Source organism: Nelumbo lutea, chromosome 1, assembly GCF_056320005.1.
Source record: "Nelumbo lutea isolate HS-2025 chromosome 1, American lotus-T2T, whole genome shotgun sequence".
NCBI lineage: Eukaryota > Viridiplantae > Streptophyta > Magnoliopsida > Proteales > Nelumbonaceae > Nelumbo > Nelumbo lutea.
The window spans coordinates 59,974,241-59,994,084 of NC_142684.1; the positions used below are offsets into that span (position 1 = coordinate 59,974,241).

The 19,844-nt window shown below is 37.6% G+C and overlaps 2 protein-coding genes across 2 annotated transcripts; one reads left to right on the plus strand and one right to left on the minus strand.

Moving 5' to 3' along the window:
* Positions 1-1,753: 1,753 nt before the first annotated feature.
* Positions 1,754-6,039, minus strand: LOC148874771 (uncharacterized). The gene is made up of 8 exons (XM_088963953.1): positions 5,908-6,039; positions 5,781-5,821; positions 3,003-3,288; positions 2,831-2,874; positions 2,616-2,732; positions 2,435-2,527; positions 2,225-2,343; positions 1,754-2,034 (listed from the first exon to the last, which is right to left on the minus strand). Exons 3-8 carry the CDS (start codon positions 3,225-3,227, stop codon positions 1,889-1,891), a joined length of 744 nt encoding a protein of 247 aa, XP_088820079.1. The 5' UTR covers positions 3,228-3,288; positions 5,781-5,821; positions 5,908-6,039; the 3' UTR covers positions 1,754-1,888.
* An 8,034-nt stretch (positions 6,040-14,073) lies between these two features.
* On the plus strand, positions 14,074-15,825 carry LOC148874772 (uncharacterized). Its single transcript, XM_088977963.1, has one exon. The coding sequence runs from the start codon at positions 14,103-14,105 to the stop codon at positions 15,534-15,536; it is 1,434 nt and encodes a 477-aa protein (XP_088834089.1). The 5' UTR covers positions 14,074-14,102; the 3' UTR covers positions 15,537-15,825.
* The last annotated feature ends 4,019 nt before the right edge of the window (positions 15,826-19,844 follow it).

Sequence of the window (19,844 nt, forward strand, 5' to 3'; positions counted from 1 at the left end):
AATCACTCTCAACAGCCAAAGTTAATTCCTAAATAACAATATAAAATATATACAAAACTCAGAATTTATTTTATTGTGGACAAGAAAATGGTAAGAATAAAATATTCCCAAAAATGTATTACAGTAGAAGTCCTTTTTACCCCGGAACCTGAGTTCTGTGTATTGCAAAAGAATTACAGTTTAATGGGTGTAGTTCGATAACAACTTTGAAATCTTTGCTTTTCAAGGGTCCCCTTAAAGCATATTCAGCATTAAATTAAAATGTTATCTGATATCATCTTTCAACAACTTTGCCACTAAACAGTTAAGTCCGACATATCCTCATATAATTATATACTAGCGAAGTAACCTGTTCTCAGCACGGGAGTGAGAAAATAAAATGTAAAGTAAAAATTGAGTACGGTTCAATTTCAACTAAATTTGTAAGAAAGATAAACCGATTAATCAAATATGTGGTTTTACTGTAGAAAAAAAACGGACCAAATTAACTTGAAAAAATGAAATTGAATTAATAGGCACTAAATTAGGATTTCTACAGTCCTGAGAAGAGAAACGAAACTTTATCAAATTTCATAACGTAGACAAATTGAATAGGCAATTTGATGAGAAGGAATGACATTAGAGAAGAGATACCATAAATACTAAAGCTCCAATGCATATAGATTCAGAATATCTATGAATTGAATTGCAAGAAATTCAGAAACAAGTAATAAGGCATTTCATAAAAAAAAAAGAGAGAAATTAACCAAAAAAAGTTAGATCCCAAATGTTCTAAGAAGAAGAAACCGCTTAAGTGTAATGCTACTAGATGCAGTCAATTGCAGTTTTCAAAAATCAACCAAGGATTTATAAGCGGCAGCTGTTTAGTATTGGAATCATTTTGAACTCATCCACCTCTTTAGATCCCAAGCTCCACGACCAATAAAAAAAATAACATGAAGTCTTAGCAGATTATGGATAATGTACTGAAGAAGACATTTTAGTGAAAAAACATGAAGTTTCATTTTTTCACAAATAATTTCCAACTTAAGAGAAGAAACTTTGCAGAGCATAGTAACTAACAGAGGAAAACCAGCTAATATATTTGAATTCTCAGTACTAATTCCTCCAACAAAAATAATTGTACACATGGCAACTTGTTTTGGTGCTGAACCCCCCAAAAATGTTGGTGTTCTTTCTTCGTTCCCTCCTAATCCTTGGTTGTTCACCGCATGTTTTCAGTGAAGCCCAAAGCCCTTCTATAGTTCTATTCTTCTATCCGTGGTTTTCAAAACTGGACTGGACTGGACGGTTGGACTGGAAAACCAGGAACCGGTCACCGGTTCTGTTTTTCCCCAAGCCCGCTTTTTCTCCCAAAACTTGATTTTGATCAGCAAACCATTGAACCAGCCAGTTAAGCATTCGAACAATTTTGACTTTTTTCAAAATTTTTAATTTTTTTGTCAGAATGGGCCAGCCATTCGGGTCGAACGGTTGGGCTGTTCAAACCAGTAACCGGACTCCTGACCGGTTCAGTTTTAAAAAGCATGCTTCTATCATCATCATTATATAAAAGAGGGGATAAGGGTCTTATTATGGGCATATTATACTGAAAAAGAAAAGAAATAGAAAACCTTCTCGCTGGATCATCACTGCTATAAATAATGCCATTATGTTGAAATTTGCCCATTAATGGAGAGCGGGTGGCAACTGGCAAGAGTGGGGCTCTGTCTCTGTGAAGGGGACCATGGGGTTTGGGCTCGGCGCTGCTGGATTGTAGGAAAAGTTGCAGTTAGTTTTCCCAGATTGATTAGATGTTATATCTTAATACAGAATCAGGATTCATAATAGATGTTCTGTGTCTGTGATGACTAACTAAGACAGTTGGAAGTTGGAAGTAAGAAATAGATTACTGTTCGGTTTCTTCAGTAATCTCCTGCAACACTAAATACTGTAGAGCCGTGGAGAATTTTGCAAATCGCTTTCTGTTTCTTGTGGAGCCACTCTCCGGAGCACTGCCGCTGCTTGTCAGAATGAAGGATCCCGATCCGTCCCCTAAATCCAGAGACTCAATCTAATTACATTCTTTTATAAGTCAAACGAAGAAAAAAAGAAACTGGGCGGAATTGGCAAAGTCTGGGAAAATATTGAAAAGTTGCCAGTAAACATGGATGGACTAAGAAAAAATGGGTTGGAGGGTTTTAGGGATTTGGGTTAGGGTTATTAATACATCTTGTAAACTAACCTTCGACGGTGAAAATGGAGGGAATCCATCTCTTGTAGATGAACAACAACCTTGGAGTATCGCCATGGTGAGTATCGGATAACAAGAGCCTGCAAGGCTCTCCTGATGCCGAGCTCTCACTGTTACACATAAAGAGTTAAGAATCAGAAGGAAACAACCAAACAACGCTCCAAGCACCGAAAAGGTAGACCATGGGAACAGAACAGTTACTTGGCATGGGCGATGGCATCCCGGCACAAGGCCAGAGTTCGAACCATGGCGAGGTCTCTTCCTCTTGGATTACCCAGTCTCTCTTTACAATTCCTGAAAGTAGTAGTGTGGAGCCAAAATGACAAAACCGAAACCGGGATAGTTCTCGATTCTGAAGAGTTACATGACTGATTTGACTTACTTGTCATCAAAGAAATCTCCGAAATCATCGATTACAACGGCTGTTGGGTAGGTTCCGAGTTGGTGCAGGTGAAATCCAGCCAAGTATTTGTTGATCCCCTCGTAATCTTCTACATACCTGGCAACGAAGAGAAACACTTGGATAGATGTAAATTATTAATAAGGAAAAGGGAATTTCTTGATATCCCAGTGGACAATGCTCTTACTCACACTCACTTCATCCGTATTCGGTTAAACACATCAGAAGAGGCATCGATGCCCTGCAAGCAACATTCAAAAATGAATTACTGATTACATTACATACAGATACAGGTTAAAATGGAAAGAAAAAACAGAGAGAGAGAGAGAGAGAGAGAGAGAGAGAGAGAGAGTAATAAATGTAGAATACCTGGGATAAGTAAGGGGGTTTGGACTCTAACCTGCGGCGGTTGCAGATGAAGACAACATGACGATGGGCGGAGCTACTGTAAGCGGAATTAAAAGCGAACTGGAAGAGGAGAGATGTCTTCCCACATGAGGGAGGCCCTGAAAGGAGCATCACTTGGCTGTTGCTGCATTCCTTTTCCTTCTCAATTTGTTGTTTCGTGGATAAGAAGAAGAACCTCTCTACCATTCTCCCAGCAATTTGGGTGCGAACGTTAAGCAGAGTTTGGGGTTTGCCGAACTCACAGGAACTGAATAACAAATGAACTCCGAGTAAGTTGCACTGATCTGATTCATTTCAAGTTTTCAACCGTACCAGAGAGTGAGAAGGACTCGGACGAGAGAGTGAGAAGAGGGCAGTAGGGGAGTAAGACGTGAAATGAAAGGTAGGTGATTGGTTTCGTAGGGAAAGCCCATCCCGTTGTTTTCGCACGGAGATAATGAATACACGTGCGGATACCTTTTCTTGCGGGAAGAGAAGGCCACGTCGCCTTAAGGGCCCATCCCGCTTTATTATATGCAATAGATATGGCATAATATAACAGTTGATTAATTGAGTATATCGTTCATATATCATAATATAGTACGATATTAGTTAATATAATATATTACATTTTACGTAATAGGATATAGAGCGTTTAAAATACATAATAAATAATAAAGAAACAATACAAAATATTATATGTTAAATAAATAATATAATATATAATATGATAACATTATTATACTTTGTATTCTATATTATATATTAACATCTAAAATAACATTATAAGTATCATATGTATTATAGAATATACTTAGTATGAACAATATTATACTAAAATATGCTCATGATTGTATAAAACATAATTGCATTATAATTTATTTTATATATTAACTTATCAAAAAAATTATTTTATATATTCAGGGGGTAAAAATGTAAAATAAGCATTTTCAGGGATTCCAATGTCAACACAAAACTTGTGTACTCGATTAATACAAAATATGAAGATAAATTACAAAATGAATTTGTAATGAGCAAAAATACAAAAGATTTGAAATCTCTTTGATTTTGCTCGATGGCATGAGCATCCTCTCATTAATGGTCAAATTTGGTGAAGACCAAGGTTGCTGGCATGTTTTTCATACTTTTCAAAGTGTTGATGCAATTTTTTTTTGATTTTGGCATTTTTGAAAAGTTGATGTATATTTCTTTAATGCACTTGTCAGTTGTGAAGGATGCTTCTATAAGAAGTGCCTTTTTTGCAATGGCTTGATCTTCTTAGGATAATTGAATCCAAGTTTGAAGTAGAGTTGAAGATTGCAAGAACTAGCTTGCGATTGCTTGCAATTCTAAAGTGTTTGTGTAAGTGAATGAGAGCTTCTCTAATGTGCAAGCATGATTGTGAAAAAAGAGACCCTTTGCTGCCGCTTCAACCCACTTTGCTAACATCCCATGCAAGTGGAGTGTTGAGTTAGGGTTAATTCCTAAACATGCTTTGTTATGTAGGAATTAGTGGTTTTGCTAATGGACCATCTTGTTACAATAGGACATGTGTCTAATTAGACTTGGTACCTCTGGATCCTTGGGCCATGGGTTTTATTTGTGTAGAAGACTTGGGCCCTAAGCCCATGGAGGCCCAAATTAATCTAAGGTTAATATGTAAATTAAGCACATAATTTTGGCCAAACAACTTACATGTCTGCATCCAACATTTAAAATATCAAACAAATTTAAAACTCAATAAAAGTAGAAAAGTAGCTTTCGACAAGTCAAACTTAGTATACTTTTACTTTTCACATAGTTCAGATTACCAATCACCACCTTGTTCTTTAACAAATTAGGTGATTATGTTGGGTTAGTCGCATGGGTCAAATGAGGCATAAACCTTAGGTCTAAAGGCATAAGCCTAAAAAATCAGTGGCAATTGTGTTATTTAATACTAAAAAATTATTTGTTTTATTTTATGTTTAAAACATATGAGAAGGGCACTTTGATAATTATGGATCTAATAGAAAGAGCAAAATGAAAAGCAAATAGGGCAAATATAATTTTTGGTTTCTCTTAGGATTTTAGACGACGAGTCCAACACAATAAGGTCTGAAAAGAACTTTCTTTGTTCTCTTCAAAGTTCGCATCAGCGCCCCACAGCCAGGGAAACCGGATTCACTCAAATTCACTCCCCACATAATCAAAGCGCGAAGGTGTCCTCCCGCACATGCTGCCAAATTCACTCAAAAAACCCAAATCCCATTCCGCTTTGACCTTCTCTCAACCTCAACCCTTGTTCTTTCTCCTTCTGTATCCATCTCTTCTCCATTCATCAAATTTATTTCGTTTTAATAGAAAGAAATGCACAAATACGACTGAAAGCTTTAGTAGAAATTGCAATAGACAAATGCAACAAATTGGTTGAAATGCCAACCAAAGCTATAAATTTGTCTGTATGAGTTTCCAGGTACTTTATCAAAACCTAGAAGAAAACCAGGATCAATAAAACCTACATGCAAATTAATAGGAAGAAAATGAAGGTCTCTAACCTCAGGTTGCAATGATGATATAGGAAAATATGGAATAAATTAATAAATCAAACTATAAAAATAAGTATAGTGTGGTAGAGCAGTATAAGTGTATAACAGTTCGCCAGTTATGATATAGAAAAAAGTAAAAAAACCTTCATGTTCACCGATGATGGTTCTCATGTTCGACAGCATAACAATACAAAAATTTGAGTATGGTAGAGGGAAGAGAAAAAAACCGCACCTATTCAATGTTGCCGGTGGTCGCCGGTGATGGATACCTCCCTTCTTTGTTTTATAGTGAAAAAAAATATATAAAAAACTGTAATGGAAGTGAGAAAGAAAATGAGATAGACGGGGGAGTTCATTACCTCCGGACGGTGTGACCACCGGAACGAACGTCGGCATTGGAGAAGGAGGTGGATTCCGAGCTCGTTCTGGACTCTTGGACGAGAGATGGAGATGGAAGGAGAGAGAATAGGGGTTGAGTTGAGGTTGAGAGAGGGTCGAAGCGGGAATGGGATTTGGGTTTTTTGAGTGAATTTGGGAGCTAATAGGACGACCTAACATTGGTCCCGTTAGCTCCACACGCGTTAATGAGTGGCATGTGCGGGAGGACAACTATTGTACTTTGATTGTGTGGGGCTCCTGTGGGGCCACTGATGCTAACTCCAAATAAAGTGTTTTTTTTCTTATTAATCTACATTTTTGTGTGATCAGAAATTTATCACCCTAGCTTTATTAGTTTTCTCTATTTTCTTGTATTTACTCTATTTTTCTCTTCCTAATGGATTTATTTCCTTTTAATTGTTTTTTTTTATAGACTAAACCAAGTGAGTTGTTTCTTTTCTACTAAATTGTTGGGAAACCAGAAATCTAAGCAAAAAATAAGTTTTTAAATATGCATCTTCACAAAACAAAGTAAAACACTTCAAGTTTGATTCAAGAAAACACCCATTTCTGAAACCAATAAAAATATGTTTTAAAAAACAGAAACATTTTTCATTTTCAAAAGGCTAAGTTGGGCTATTATTTGTTATTATTTTGGACCCTTTAATTAAAACAGATTTAAAACTCCTATTGGCTTCATTGGCCCAGATTTAAACAGACATGGATTTAAAGTATAAATAAAAAATAAGAATAGAAAAAAAATAAAAGAAAGGTGAATAACTTCTGATATTTGATCAAAATGATCTCTATCAGCCGAGTGTGGTATGTTTTATGAAACATATCAAAACTAGGGGTGGCAAATGCATAGATTGGTTTGGATTAGATGTGATCCACCCACATTAATTGAAGACCCTTATATTTTGTATATACATGAGTTGCAACTCAACCTAATTCATCCATTTTTACCCATTTGATTTTTTTGAACATTTAAGTGGCTATTTGGTATCATTGTCATTTCCTGGAACAATAATGTCACATAAGAAAAAACGGTGCTCCAGGAAACAATTATCTATTTGGAATCATTTTTTTCATAGAAAACGGTGTTCTATGCCACACCTTGGAAATCGGAAAGGTATGGCTTGGAGCAATGTCAAATTTGGCGTTTCTTGGAGTTGCAGCTTGTTGCTGCCAATAGGGCAGTGATGTGGCACTAGATAATGGGTAGAAGTGAAGAAAACATTCCCTATAACATTTACCAAACAGAAAAAAGTTGTTGTTGCTCCAGGAAACGTCCTACTTAGCAGCAACGATTCCAAACAAAAAAAAGGCACCGTTTGAGAAAACAATGCTTCCAACCCACACATCAGCAGTGCTGCAATTGTAGCATCGATGCCAAACATATACTAAATTAAACTATATAAACAAATCCCTATTAAGAAAAAAAAATTCTTTATTTTTTTTCTGTATTGCAACATGTCGTTCCATGGAAAAGATAGTGAAATGGATGAGAGAGAGGATAGAGGAGAAGAAAACGTAGGGGAGAGAGAGATGTGAAGAAGGAGAGGAAAGAGAGAATTTGTAGGAGAGCAAAAAGTAGGGGTGCAACTTGGACTTGGGTGGGCTCGAAGAAGTGTAAAATGCTAAATCAGGCCAACCCAAGTTGTACCCCTAGGAAAAATAGGGAATAAGGAGAGAAAAGAGATAGGAGAGAGAAGATTAGAAGAAGAATTTAAGGAAGAGAAAATGAATTTTGGGATATTTTAAAAATTTGTATTTCATTTTCATGATTAATAAAATGAATTCTTGTTTATCACACTTATTTTTCTTTACTATGATTAATATAAATATTAATGAACTTCTATATACATATATATTTGTGTTGTCATCATTTTTTAACTTGATAATTTTGACATCAAGGGTCGATACATATGACCCAAAAAGTTGAACAGTTGACTTGACACTAAATAGGAACAATCTTATTTTTGGGCCAGCTTCAAATATTGTATTTCAGTTTCAATATCAACAAAACAATTATTATTTATCACATTTATTTTTCTTTAATATGATTAATACAAAATATTAGAGATGTGCCCATTTTTACATATTTTATTTATTTATTTATTTTTTGTATTTATTTATATTTTAAATGCCTTGTTATTTAACTAGTTATTCCATTTGACCTGAATGGTTGAATTGCTCACCCTCCACTATAATAAAAGAACACTTGATTTTTTAGCCAGTTAAAAAAAAACATGGGTTTTATGTTGTTAAAAAGTATTGGATATAGGTCTAATTGATAAAATTTATTGGTAAAAGAATAGTTTAAATATAAGATTCAATGAAATAGAATGGGAGTTAATAACCAAATATAAAACATAATGAGAGGGAATTGAATGAGGTAAATAATAGTAGTTCAAATTACATATTCTACCCTCATAATTAGAGAAACTAAAAGCAAAGTCGAGGTATTTTAGTCAAGAATAGGATTTAATGAAAGACAATGGGATTAATACTATAAATACAAGACTTAATGAGAGTTTATTAAATGAGATGAAAGTAATAGTTCAAAAATTGCATTTTAGCTCTCACAGTTAGAGAGGGGTCAAATTCAAAAATAGGGGTATTTTATTCAAACAAAAGTTCAACATTCTCATTCGTATGTCTATGTCTATATACTTGACTTGAGCTCGGTTGAGTTTTGAGCTTCATAATTGAACCCAACTTGACTCGCCTCGAGCCAATTATAAATAAATTGCTATTAAAAATTATAAAGAAATTAATACTTAAATATTATAAATAAAGAAATTAATACTTAAATATTATAAATAAAAATATATTAGAAAACTTGATGATATGTTAAAATTATAAATAAATCAATGTTATGAAATGCTATAAATAAAAATATATTACGAAACTTGATTATAAATAATATTATAAATAAATCACTAAATATTTATTTATTTATGTTATAAATAATATTTTATTAGAAGCTCGATTAGGGTTACGAGCTACTCGAGCTGGGTATTAAGAAGCTTAAGCTTTGCTTGACTAACTACTTGACTTGAGTCAAGCTTGATTCAACTCGATAATCTTCGAGTAGAGTTTGAGTATTTACTATTTAGTGAGCTGAACTCGAGTAGCTTGTGAGTTGGTTCATAAAGAGGGTGGCGAGTCTAGTTATAAGGGTGGCAAGTTCATAAAGAGGACTCCTTCCTTTCCTTGCTTCATTGTGAAGGGAAGCATTGGACTAAAAGCTACCTAGCTATGGGAAGTTGAATGCTTTCCTCACTAAACTTAGTGATGGTGAGAATAATGATGAGGGGGACTTTGAGGAGACAAGAATGGGAGTGCTACAAAGGATAAATGCTATGAAGAAGAAGGTGAACTTGCCAAAATCACCTAAGTTTACTTATAAGGGATTGATATACATGAATGTTTCCCCAAATGGACAACCCACAAAGGCCATGGTGGATAGAGGTGCTATACACAACTTCAACTCCATTGAAGAAGCCACTTGAGTGGGACTTGCATCGACCAAGAAACTTGGTTGGTTGAAGGCTGCGAACTCCAATGCCAAACCTATACAAGGCATAGTTTGAAGGTTGGCCCTACAGATTGGAGATTGGGAAGGAAAGATTGATGTTTCAGTAGTACCCATGGATGAGTTCCAAGTTGTCCTAGGCACGGAATTCTTGACACAAGTGAATGTAGTGTCCATATTTATGCCTTAACTTAGTATGCATCTTTGAAGACCAAGCCCCATGCATGATATAGGTGGTGCTAGAGACAAGGATTACCCCCAAGATGCCTTCAACTTTACAATGGGGTGTGAAAGGATGAAACCACTTGCTTAGGTTGGTGGACTATAGTACGCTAAACCAAGCTGCAAAGGGCATACTTCTAGCAATTGCAATGATCTTGGATGAGTTTAAGGATGTCGTGCCCTCCAAATTGCCAAATAAGTTGCCCCAAGAAGAGAAATTAACCACAGAATTGAATTGAAGCCTAGTGCCAAACCCCCAACTCGTCTACCATACCGAATGCCTATTCTTAAGTTTGTTGATCTTTGGAAGAAGTTGAACGATTTGCTGGATACTGGGTTCATCCAGCCTTCTAAGTCCCCCTTTAGAGCACTTGTGTTTCTCTAAAAGAAACATGATGGTTCCCTCCAGCTAGCTTAGCATTGATTATGGAGCCCTGGACAAGTTCATCATCAAGAGTAAGTACCCCATACCCCTGGTAGCTGATCACTTTGACCAACTTAGTTAGGCCAAGTTCACTCTTAGGTTTGACTACTACCATGCTCATATTCGTAAAGGTGATGAACCAAAAAGCCACTGTAACCAGATATGACTCATTTGATTTCTTGTAATGCCCTATTACATTTTGTACCTTGATGAATAGATTATCCTTAGATCAATTTGTTGTGTACATTGATGAAATTGTAGTTTATAGTAGATGTTTAGAGGCACATTTTGGCCACCTCAACATTGTTTTTTAGGTTTTGTAGGAGAATTATTTGTTTGTTAAGAAGGAAAAGTATTCCTTTGCTATAAAGGAGGTGGGATTCTTAGGACATGTATTTCGAGTTGGCACAATTAGCATAAACCCAACCAAAGTTTAGGCCATTCAAGAATGGGAGCCTTTCATCAAGGTCACTAAATTTTGTTCCTTCATTGTCCTTATGAATTACTATTGAAGATTCATCCTCAGCTTCTTAGCATGAGCCATTGCCCTTATTGACTTGTTGAAGAAGATAAGCAACTAGAGTTGGATTAAAGCGTGCAAAGCATCTTTTGATGGTTTAAAGCAAGTTGTTTCCGAAAAACCTGTTCATGGCTTACCAAATCCTACCAAGCCTTATGAGTTGATGCTTCATATTTTTCCATTGGTGAGGTTTTGATGCAAAAAGGACATCCCATTGCTTATAAAAGTCATAAATTAAATGATACTGAGAGGAGGTACCTAAGGAAATGATCGCCATTGTGCATTTCCTTTGTACTTGGTGATACTACTTACTTGGTTCTAAGTTTGTGGTCAAGACATATAACATATATAGCTACAAGCTACTTCCAATCATAGAAGAAGATGGTCCCAAACAAGCTCGATGACAGGATTCTTAACAGATTTTGACATGACACTTAAGTTCAAGTCGGGGCTGATAATCCAAGTTGTTGATGCATTCGGTAGAAAGGCCGAGTTAGCAGCATTGATTGTATATAAGGGTCCATCTACTAGCCAAGTTAGACTGAACCTTAGATATCACATTAGAGAAGGGGACAAGAAGGATCCCACAATTCAAAGCTTAGTGATGGTGGCTCATGGAAGGAAGGCCAAATGATTCTGGGTTAAAGACAATATCCTCCTAACCAACGGGAGGCGAATGTTCATCCCAAGAGTTGATGATTTGAGGAAGACTCTTTTATGAAATTGCCCATGACAGTTTATGGTCTCGCCAACTAGGGTGGTAACATACCATGGCAATCTATATATTTACATTAACACATTTGCATCATTTCCAAACGCAGCCTAAGGATTAAATTGCAGCTAATTTAATCCCTAAGACAAATTAACGTGATAAGTTTTCTGAACCAAGCTTCTTAACTAATAACTACTGTTTGGCTTCAATGGAAATAGTACCAGCTGGGTATACTCCAACATGAGCATTTAATTTATTTGCACAGTTCTGGGCCTTCTGGCCAAGCAAATGTAGTAGAGGTTCTAGAGAAAGAGAGAGAGAGTAAATTCTTGCTGGTACCTTTCCACTGTCAAGTGTCAACATTAGGAGCAATGCCATTGAGTAGAGCAGAGGCTAAATAAATGCGTGCATGTAGCTTTTCCACTATATATACAGTCCCTCCATGTAGTAGAATATACCATTGTTATAAGATCATATCTCATCACTTTCTGAAAAACTAAGGAGATCCAATGGCTTCTTCTCATCGTTTTGACAGAAGGGTCCAATGCGTTAGAGAAGATATATAGAGCTGATAATATATATGAGATCATATATAGAGCTGATATATAGTGCATGACAACTAAAACTCTAATTGTACCCTCTCTGTCTCTCTCTCTCTCTCTCCTCATAATCCATTGATAACTCAGTAAGAGGTACAACTGCTGTCATAACAAAATTTAGAAACAGAAGAAAAACAGTTTTCCATGGACCACCTTGGGTTCTGAAATTCTTGAGAAGTATGGAATTTCAAATTAGGAATACAGTGGTGATGAACAATCTCTTCCCAGGTCTGGCTAGCTTCACAAATACTGTTGGAATCAATTTGGATGAATATTTTATCATTTCTTAGTCTTCATTTGCTTGTAGTGCATGGAGTGAAAATGAAAAGAATGTTAATTCTTGTTCACTTTTGTTTTGGGTTTTACTTTATTTGGAAAAATCTTTGCTCCTGGATTTAAAACACCTTAATGATAGACACGTTTCCAGCATTTTATGAAGACTTGATTATTTTTTACTTTTACTTTTTATTTTTTATACCAACATTCAACCTGATTATCTCCGTCTGTTGAATGCTTAATTAGAAGGATGCAAATTTAAGGAGCTTGGATGAACTTACCTTATTTTGCTTCAGATTTTATTTTACAAACAAATAAAGTAAAGGCAAAAGTTGAAACAAAATTAAATCAGAATTTGCACTCAAAGTACTTTTACAATTGCACTCTCATAATTTTTGCAAATAAAATTGCACTGGAAAAGAAAAACCGGGCCCAAAGGAAAGTACTCGGTCGGTCCTTACCATGCATGATCAGTATATATCAAAGTTTTCTCTTTGGTCAAAATGTGGTCCTCAGGAACCATTCTAGCTCAAAATAAATGCTGTACCAGTAAAATGACATTTTATTCAGGCAAAGGCTTTGCCTCTCCAGAGTCATTGACTGGCCTCTCTGTATCTATTCCAAAGTCCAAACTGTGTGAAAAAGTTTCCAATACTAAAACAATTCAAAACCTCAGAAACGATTGATTGTAAATGGATGTGGAACCTCTTATTATCAGGGGCTATATTGTTCCAAACCAAGAAAAATTAACTTACAAATGTGGTTTGCAGAATTGAATAATGAAACCCCACCTTAACAATATATAGTATCGTCAATATATAGAAAAGCTTCTTAGTGCCAGAGTCCCTAACTGGATTAGTGCCACATAATCCCCAACTAAGAGAGCCCCTGAGCAATTCAGCATAAGTAGATGTAGATGATTTTTAGCAGACTCTTCTCTCCATTGTATGTATTAATACTTTCATTACCTTACAGCTCCAATCGAACTTTTTTAAATAGTTCAAATTAATACTGTAAAACCAGAACAGTTGATGATCATCACTACAACCTGATCTTAAATTGTGCCTCAATATAGTTAATCTCTTAGGTGGGACTCATCACTCATTCAAGTATTCATCCCAATCCGCGGAAACTGAAGCGCTTGGTTAGTTATGGGCTCATATCTATCTAGAGGAACTGTATACCACCCCTGAACTTTATAAGTTTTTCTCTTATATTATTCATTTATATATATCATTTCAACCTTGAAGATCGGCCAGACTTCGCTCAGGGCTCACCCTTCAACCAACACCTTAGAATCATGAATGCCCATGTATTGATCTTCTTGGTAAACTTGTATCGATACCCTTCTTGGGATTTGATCAATGGACAATGGATGAAGTCAAATTTCATTGAATTCAATGCTATTAAACTTCTCTGGATTTTGGAAAAAAAAAAGAATATATAGAAACAGATTTCTCTGGATTAGTTAATTTGTTTATCGATTAACCATCGCCATAATAAATGATAATAATCTAATAACCACCACCAAATCTCGTCTGAATATGGAAAAGGAATAGTAAAGCATGAAGGGATGTAATTAATATTGGCAGCTTTTTCTTCTTGTGAGATGGAGAACGCCATTAAATTGAATCACGTTGCAGACTGAAGCTATAGCGTGCTGGCCCTTCAACCAGTAGCCTTTTTAGGGAAATTGGCCAACTGGGGACGTATAGTTGACTCAGGGTTCTGGGAATTTAAAAGCCCTATACAAGTCAAAATCACACAGTCAACATTTGGAAATTCCGAGTTGGAGAGGGACGGTTGGAAAATAATTACCTGCCCATTAACAGATGGGGATTCATTTACTCTGTTCTGGTGGGTGGTAGAGGACTAGTGGCGTATGGGGGTTGGTAAAAGCATCTCTTTTTTACACTATAAATACTGTCTCCATCTTTGTTGCACGACGTCTTCAACTTCGCTTTCTTGTCTTAGAGCTTCTCTGCACTCTGCTTTTCCTGGGTACATACTAGGTGGTAGTGGTGCACTGGTGTTTACGATGAGGGTCGTTGCTTACATTGCAGTTTTTGTTTTGCTTGCTTTTCTGGTTAGCAATGTAGCTGTTGCTGATGTTAATGGTGTTGAGGATGATAAACACTTCTTTGGACGTCGGCATGGCTTTGGATTTGGAGGAGGTTTAGGCCATGGGATTTATAAGAAGGGATTTAAACATGGTAGGTTTGGTAAAGGATTCGGGAAGGGTGGGGGATTAGGAGGAGGTTTTGGTGGTGGTGGCGGTGGAGGAGGTGGGCTTGGTGGGGGAGGTGGACTAGGTGGTGGTGCGGGTGGTGGGTTTGGTGGTGGAGCTGGCGGTGGTTTTGGTGGAGGTGGTGGAGCTGGTGGGGGGTTTGGTGCAGGTGGTGGTGCTGGAGCAGGTGGGGGACTTGGAGGCGGGGCTGGTGGAGGTGGTGGGTTCGGTGGTGGCGGTGGTGGGGGTTTAGGAGGAGGAGCTGGTGGTGGTGCAGGTGCTGGTGGCGGTTTTGGTGGTGGTGCAGGAGGTGGTGGCGGTCTTGGCGGTGGTGCAGGAGGTGGTGGCGGTCTTGGCGGTGGTGCAGGAGGTGGTGGCGGTCTTGGCGGTGGTGCAGGAGGTGGTGGCGGTCTTGGCGGTGGTGCAGGAGGTGGTGGCGGTCTTGGCGGTGGTGCAGGAGGTGGTGGCGGTCTTGGCGGTGGCGCAGGTGGTGGTGCAGGAGGTGGTGGCGGCCTTGGCGGTGGTGCAGGAGGTGGTGGCGGTCTCGGCGGTGGTGCAGGAGGTGGTGGCGGTCTTGGAGGTGGTGCGGGAGCTGGTGGCGGTCTTGGAGGTGGTGCGGGAGCTGGTGGCGGTCTTGGAGGTGGTGCGGGAGCCGGTGGCGGTCTCGGAGGTGGTGCAGGCGCCGGTGGCGGTCTTGGAGGTGGTGCGGGAGCTGGTGGCGGTCTTGGAGGTGGTGCGGGAGCCGGTGGCGGTCTCGGAGGTGGTGCAGGAGCCGGTGGTGGTCTCGGAGGTGGTGCGGGAGCTGGTGGCGGTCTTGGAGGTGGTGCAGGAGCTGGTGGCGGTCTTGGAGGTGGTGCAGGAGGTGGAGGTGGCTTCGGTAGTGGCGGTGGAGGTGGATTGGGTGGTGGTGCAGGCGCAGGAGGAGGGTTTGGAGCTGGAGGAGGTTTTGGAGGTGGTGCAGGTGCTGGTGGCGGGCTAGGTGGAGGATTTGGGGGAGGAGGTGGTGGCGGTTTTGGTGTAGGTGGTGGTGCTGGATTCGGGGGCGGAGCAGGTTTTGGTGTTGGTGGTGGTGATGGTGGTCGTCGCTAATCAACTTATTGACTTGGTTTAGTGAGCTTTAAAGACCTATCATTAATGCATGTATTCACTTTTGCATGTTTTGAGTAAATTGTTGATTGGAATTGGACTAAGCTTAATGCTATATTGCTTGATGCTTGCTACGAATAATTCATTCGTCAGTCGTCACTGGTCACTGTTAGGGTCTAAGAAAGAGCATTTCTCTATCAACTGTCCAGGATTTTGTTTCAAATTGGAATTCATACATCACACTCTCTGTGTGTATTAATTCTAAGTATCAATGAAGATTATTTTAATGTTATCTCTCTCTCTCTCATTAGCAATTAATACCTGTCTGTAACCTGCTGCTGGAGTCTTTTTCTTCAGTTTTAATGCACCAACTACTGTATTAATTGCCAAGCTACCTTGTTCTGGGAGGAAGAAGCTCATCTTACTGTGCTTGCATCTATAGAGTGGTGACTGGGAACCCATTCTCTTTTGCATCTTAAATCACATTGATTCAAGTATAGATTGTTACAGCACTGTCCACCATGTGCACATTGTCCAACATGCATCTTAAATCATGCATGTTCAAATTTGGTTTTAATGACATAGCAGCCATGAACTAATTGGGTATTCATCTGTCATTCTTTGGTTAGACGCCCTGAAACTAATCCCAAATTTTGGCTGCGGAATTCATTTTTCCATCCACTAACTTCCAAGATTCAAACTCAATTCAAAGTATGGAATTTAGATATGTAAATATCTTCACTCTGAGATGGTAGGACTAATAACAGAATTACAGAACTTCAAAGGCTTACCAGAAAAACAGCCCTTGGCATGAATATAGGATGCAGGAAGTCTTATTACAAGCTAATTAAGATTTGGTTTATGTGGGTGCATGTCTGCGCTTGCTTCTCTACACCTTAATTTAATAATTTCTTTATCTTCTATCAAGTGAAATGCTCATGCATGAAGCTATTGAGGAAGTGGTTGCACCTTGGCAGTGTGCCCTTGGTTTCAACTTTTGGGTATGCATTACAATCTCCATATCAAACTGGCTGGTTAACTACTGGTAAAACCATTACCCAATGAGCAGATGAGGACCGGATGAACCTTCATCTCCAATTTGCAATTTGCATGGATAGAAGGGAAAAAAAATGACATTTTCACAGAGAGTTAAGTTGGTGGTTGACTCTAACAGTGCAATTTATCAGCTGGAGAGATTGGAAATTTCCTATTCCGTCCTTAAATTGGGCACTGAATCATTCATAAGTTGGTGAGAGGTCTTATTGACTGACTGTAATATTAATGGTGGAGCCTACGACTGTAGGTTCTTCTATTAATTAGTGGGTCACCAATTTCTTTCTCAATTTCCATGGATATGGCTAGCAGTTTTAGATAATATCATTGGGTAAAGCTTTTTATATGTTTGAAACCTGATTTACAGTGATCCCTCATTTCCCTACAGGCCAGTACAAAGCTTTCACTAAGGTTATGTTTGGTTTGAAGGAAAAGATAGGGAAATGAAGAGAAAGGTAGTGAAACTTTTACAAATCTTGTATAGGTTTCCCTACCTTTCCCTTCCTTTTCCTATATTTTTCTTCAAACCAAACATAGCCTAAAAGAAGAACACATCTAAGAACTCAGACAGCAAGGTTAATGCAATTCATGCCATTTCCATGTTTAATTGTTTAGTTCTACCAGATAGTTGCCAGTCGTTGGCACATGGCCGCCGGTGCATAGACAGCCGGTGGCCGGATGACTCATTGCTGGGTTTAATTAGGAGTCTAGCCATATCAGATCGTTTGGACTTGATTCACATGTTCCTACTCCCGTGAGCAAACAATCTTAACCAGGCTCACCAAAGCAATATAAGCCAATTTGAACTCTCAAAGTTCAATTAAACTTCAAACTAATCCAGGAATCATAAGCAGATAAACAGCTTGCAACTAAAGAAAACAAGACAACTAAAGAAATTAACCTGGTTTTCCAAATCCAGTTACCTGGTGAGTTTGCGTCCATAAATAGTTCCCAAATCAGTTGATAATTTGATTGGTGCCATCTTCAAGGTAGATTGAAATTATGGTTCAAAAAGTGCAATAGCTCGTTGAGTCACATGGTCATTGTTATTAGCCTCATCAGATATAACTTTTATATACACTACAACTACAAATACAAATAACACAAATACAGTTAGAAGTATGGTTTTTGAGTCTTTCGACATTAGGTTTTTGGGCTTAAAATTAAGTGTTTTGAATTTAGATTATGTTTAAAAAACAGTCACAAGACAATTTTTTTTTGGGGGAAAATTCTAGATGATTACTACCTTGTACTTTGGTCCCTGAACTTTAAAACACGATAATTTAGTACCCAAATTTTCAAAACGTGTCAATCTAGTACCAGCCATTAACCAGCCCGTTAACCAGCTGTTAAGTGCCATTTGAAAAAACACAAATACCCTTAAAGTGTCATCTAATTCTTTTTATCAACCATCCAAACGTTAACAAAAAATAAAGTCCCAAATCCTTGCCTCTTATGATCAAGAAAGTTGGGGTTACAGAATGCCCACTGAGACATAATCCCAACTTTTTTGAATAGAAGATGCAATGATTTGAGATTGTTCATTTTTTATCAACATATGGATGGTTGAAAAGAAAGTTAGATGACACTCAAAGGGCATTTGTGTCTTTTCAAATGTCAATGGTTGGTTAACGGATTGGTTAATATTAGGTACTATATTAATACATTTTAAAAGTTCAGGTACTGAATTGTCACGTTTTAAAATTCAGGGACCAAAGTGACATTAGGCCCAAAGTATAAGATACTAATTGGAAAATTTCCCTTTTTTTTTTTATTTACATTTTTGCTTACCACATGTCCAGGCTCAATAAAAGAAGCCTATCCAAACATAGTCTAATATTTGCTGAGTGGAATATTATTAGGGTGGCAATGGATTTTTGATACTCTCGGTACCTATAGACAGGGCCTGGGTCTACAGACATTGGATCCAATCCTAACTGGGTCCACATTTAAGAGCCACTAGGAATAATCAGTGGGTACCTGTTAAACATTTAAGTAGATGAATCTTTAAATTTATAACTGTATAACAGTTAACTATGTGGTTAGACAAGATCAGAAAGGAAGGTTGGAAGAGCATTTTATAGCATTCAAAATGTTCATCCTAATGACTTTCTATATTTCTTTGTTGTTGGCAAGGTTTAAAATATCGATACGTTTGGTACATCGGTAGAGTCGTATCAGGTAGTATTGATAGATTTTTATTTTTTATTTATTTTTTAAATCTGGTTTAGAGGGGCCGGTTTAAGGTCTGTCCACCCTCTGAACCAGTTGAGACCCCAAAACACCCCATGTAGGGGCATATTAGGAAGCCCCCGGTACGATATGTATCGGCCGATACAGCCCAATATGTATCGATATTTTGAACCTTGGTTGACGAGGCCTATAATGAATTGGTGAATTAACACCCCCAACTGCTTATCAGTGTTTTTGAGTAGGGGCGCAAATAGTTTTGGTCGACCGCACCCAAAATCCGATCCTATTTTTTTTGGATTCAGATCCACCTTGTTGGATTTTGGATTGGATAATAGGATTTGATAAAAAATCGGATTGAATTCGGATCACCCTATCCAATTTGAAAGAGTTTGATTTTATAAATATGTTTATATTGCATTTTATTTTTGCATCTTTTTATAAAAAACATGTATATAGATGACAGAAATAGTTAGAAAAAAATATTTATAATTTTTGTTTTTCTTTATATAAACTGTTATATTTTTTCCTTTTAATAATTTATTAAAATTTTTAGAAATGAAATTGGCTCAGATCAAATTTGGACGTCTGACATCCTTAATGGATTCATATTCAATTCGATGTTTGTGAGATCTGATCAGATCTTCAAATTGAATCGAATCTTATTGGATCAAATTCAGATATACCCTGATTCAAATGTGATCCGTTGCATTCCTATTTATGAGTATTTGGTAAAAAAAGTGCTTCTGTCAAATGGGTTAATAAAGGTATTTTGAAAATTTTGTGGTGGACCAAGACTGGCTATAAGCACCTTTTCCAAAATTTTGAGCTTATTAAAAAATGGGTTCCCCCCGAAAATTGCTTATTCGGGCTAATTTCTCAAATGCATATATAGATGCTTATCGGTGTGATCTGGTCTAAAATAAGGGTTTCTGATAAATGCTTAAAAATAAACACTTCCAAAAGGTGGTTTAGTTGTGACACGGACACGGCTAGATACGGTATCAAATATGAAATTTACAAGTGATTAAAGTGAATAATCCGGTGGAGGCACAAGCAGCCAAGCAT

Bases quoted from the DNA above. Each gene is read 5' to 3' on its own strand.
- LOC148874772 (XM_088977963.1), top strand. From the start codon at position 14,103: ATGGGGGTTGGTAAAAGCATCTCTTTTTTACACTATAAATACTGTCTC.
- LOC148874771 (XM_088963953.1), bottom strand. From the start codon at position 3,227: ATGGTAGAGAGGTTCTTCTTCTTATCCACGAAACAACAAATTGAGAAG. The intron at 2,344-2,434 runs GTAACTGTTCTG...TATGTGTAACAG, and splicing joins GATGCCATCGCCCATGCCAA to TGAGAGCTCGGCATCAGGAG. The intron at 2,035-2,224 runs GTTAGTTTACAA...CTCTGGATTTAG, and splicing joins CTCCATTTTCACCGTCGAAG to GGGACGGATCGGGATCCTTC.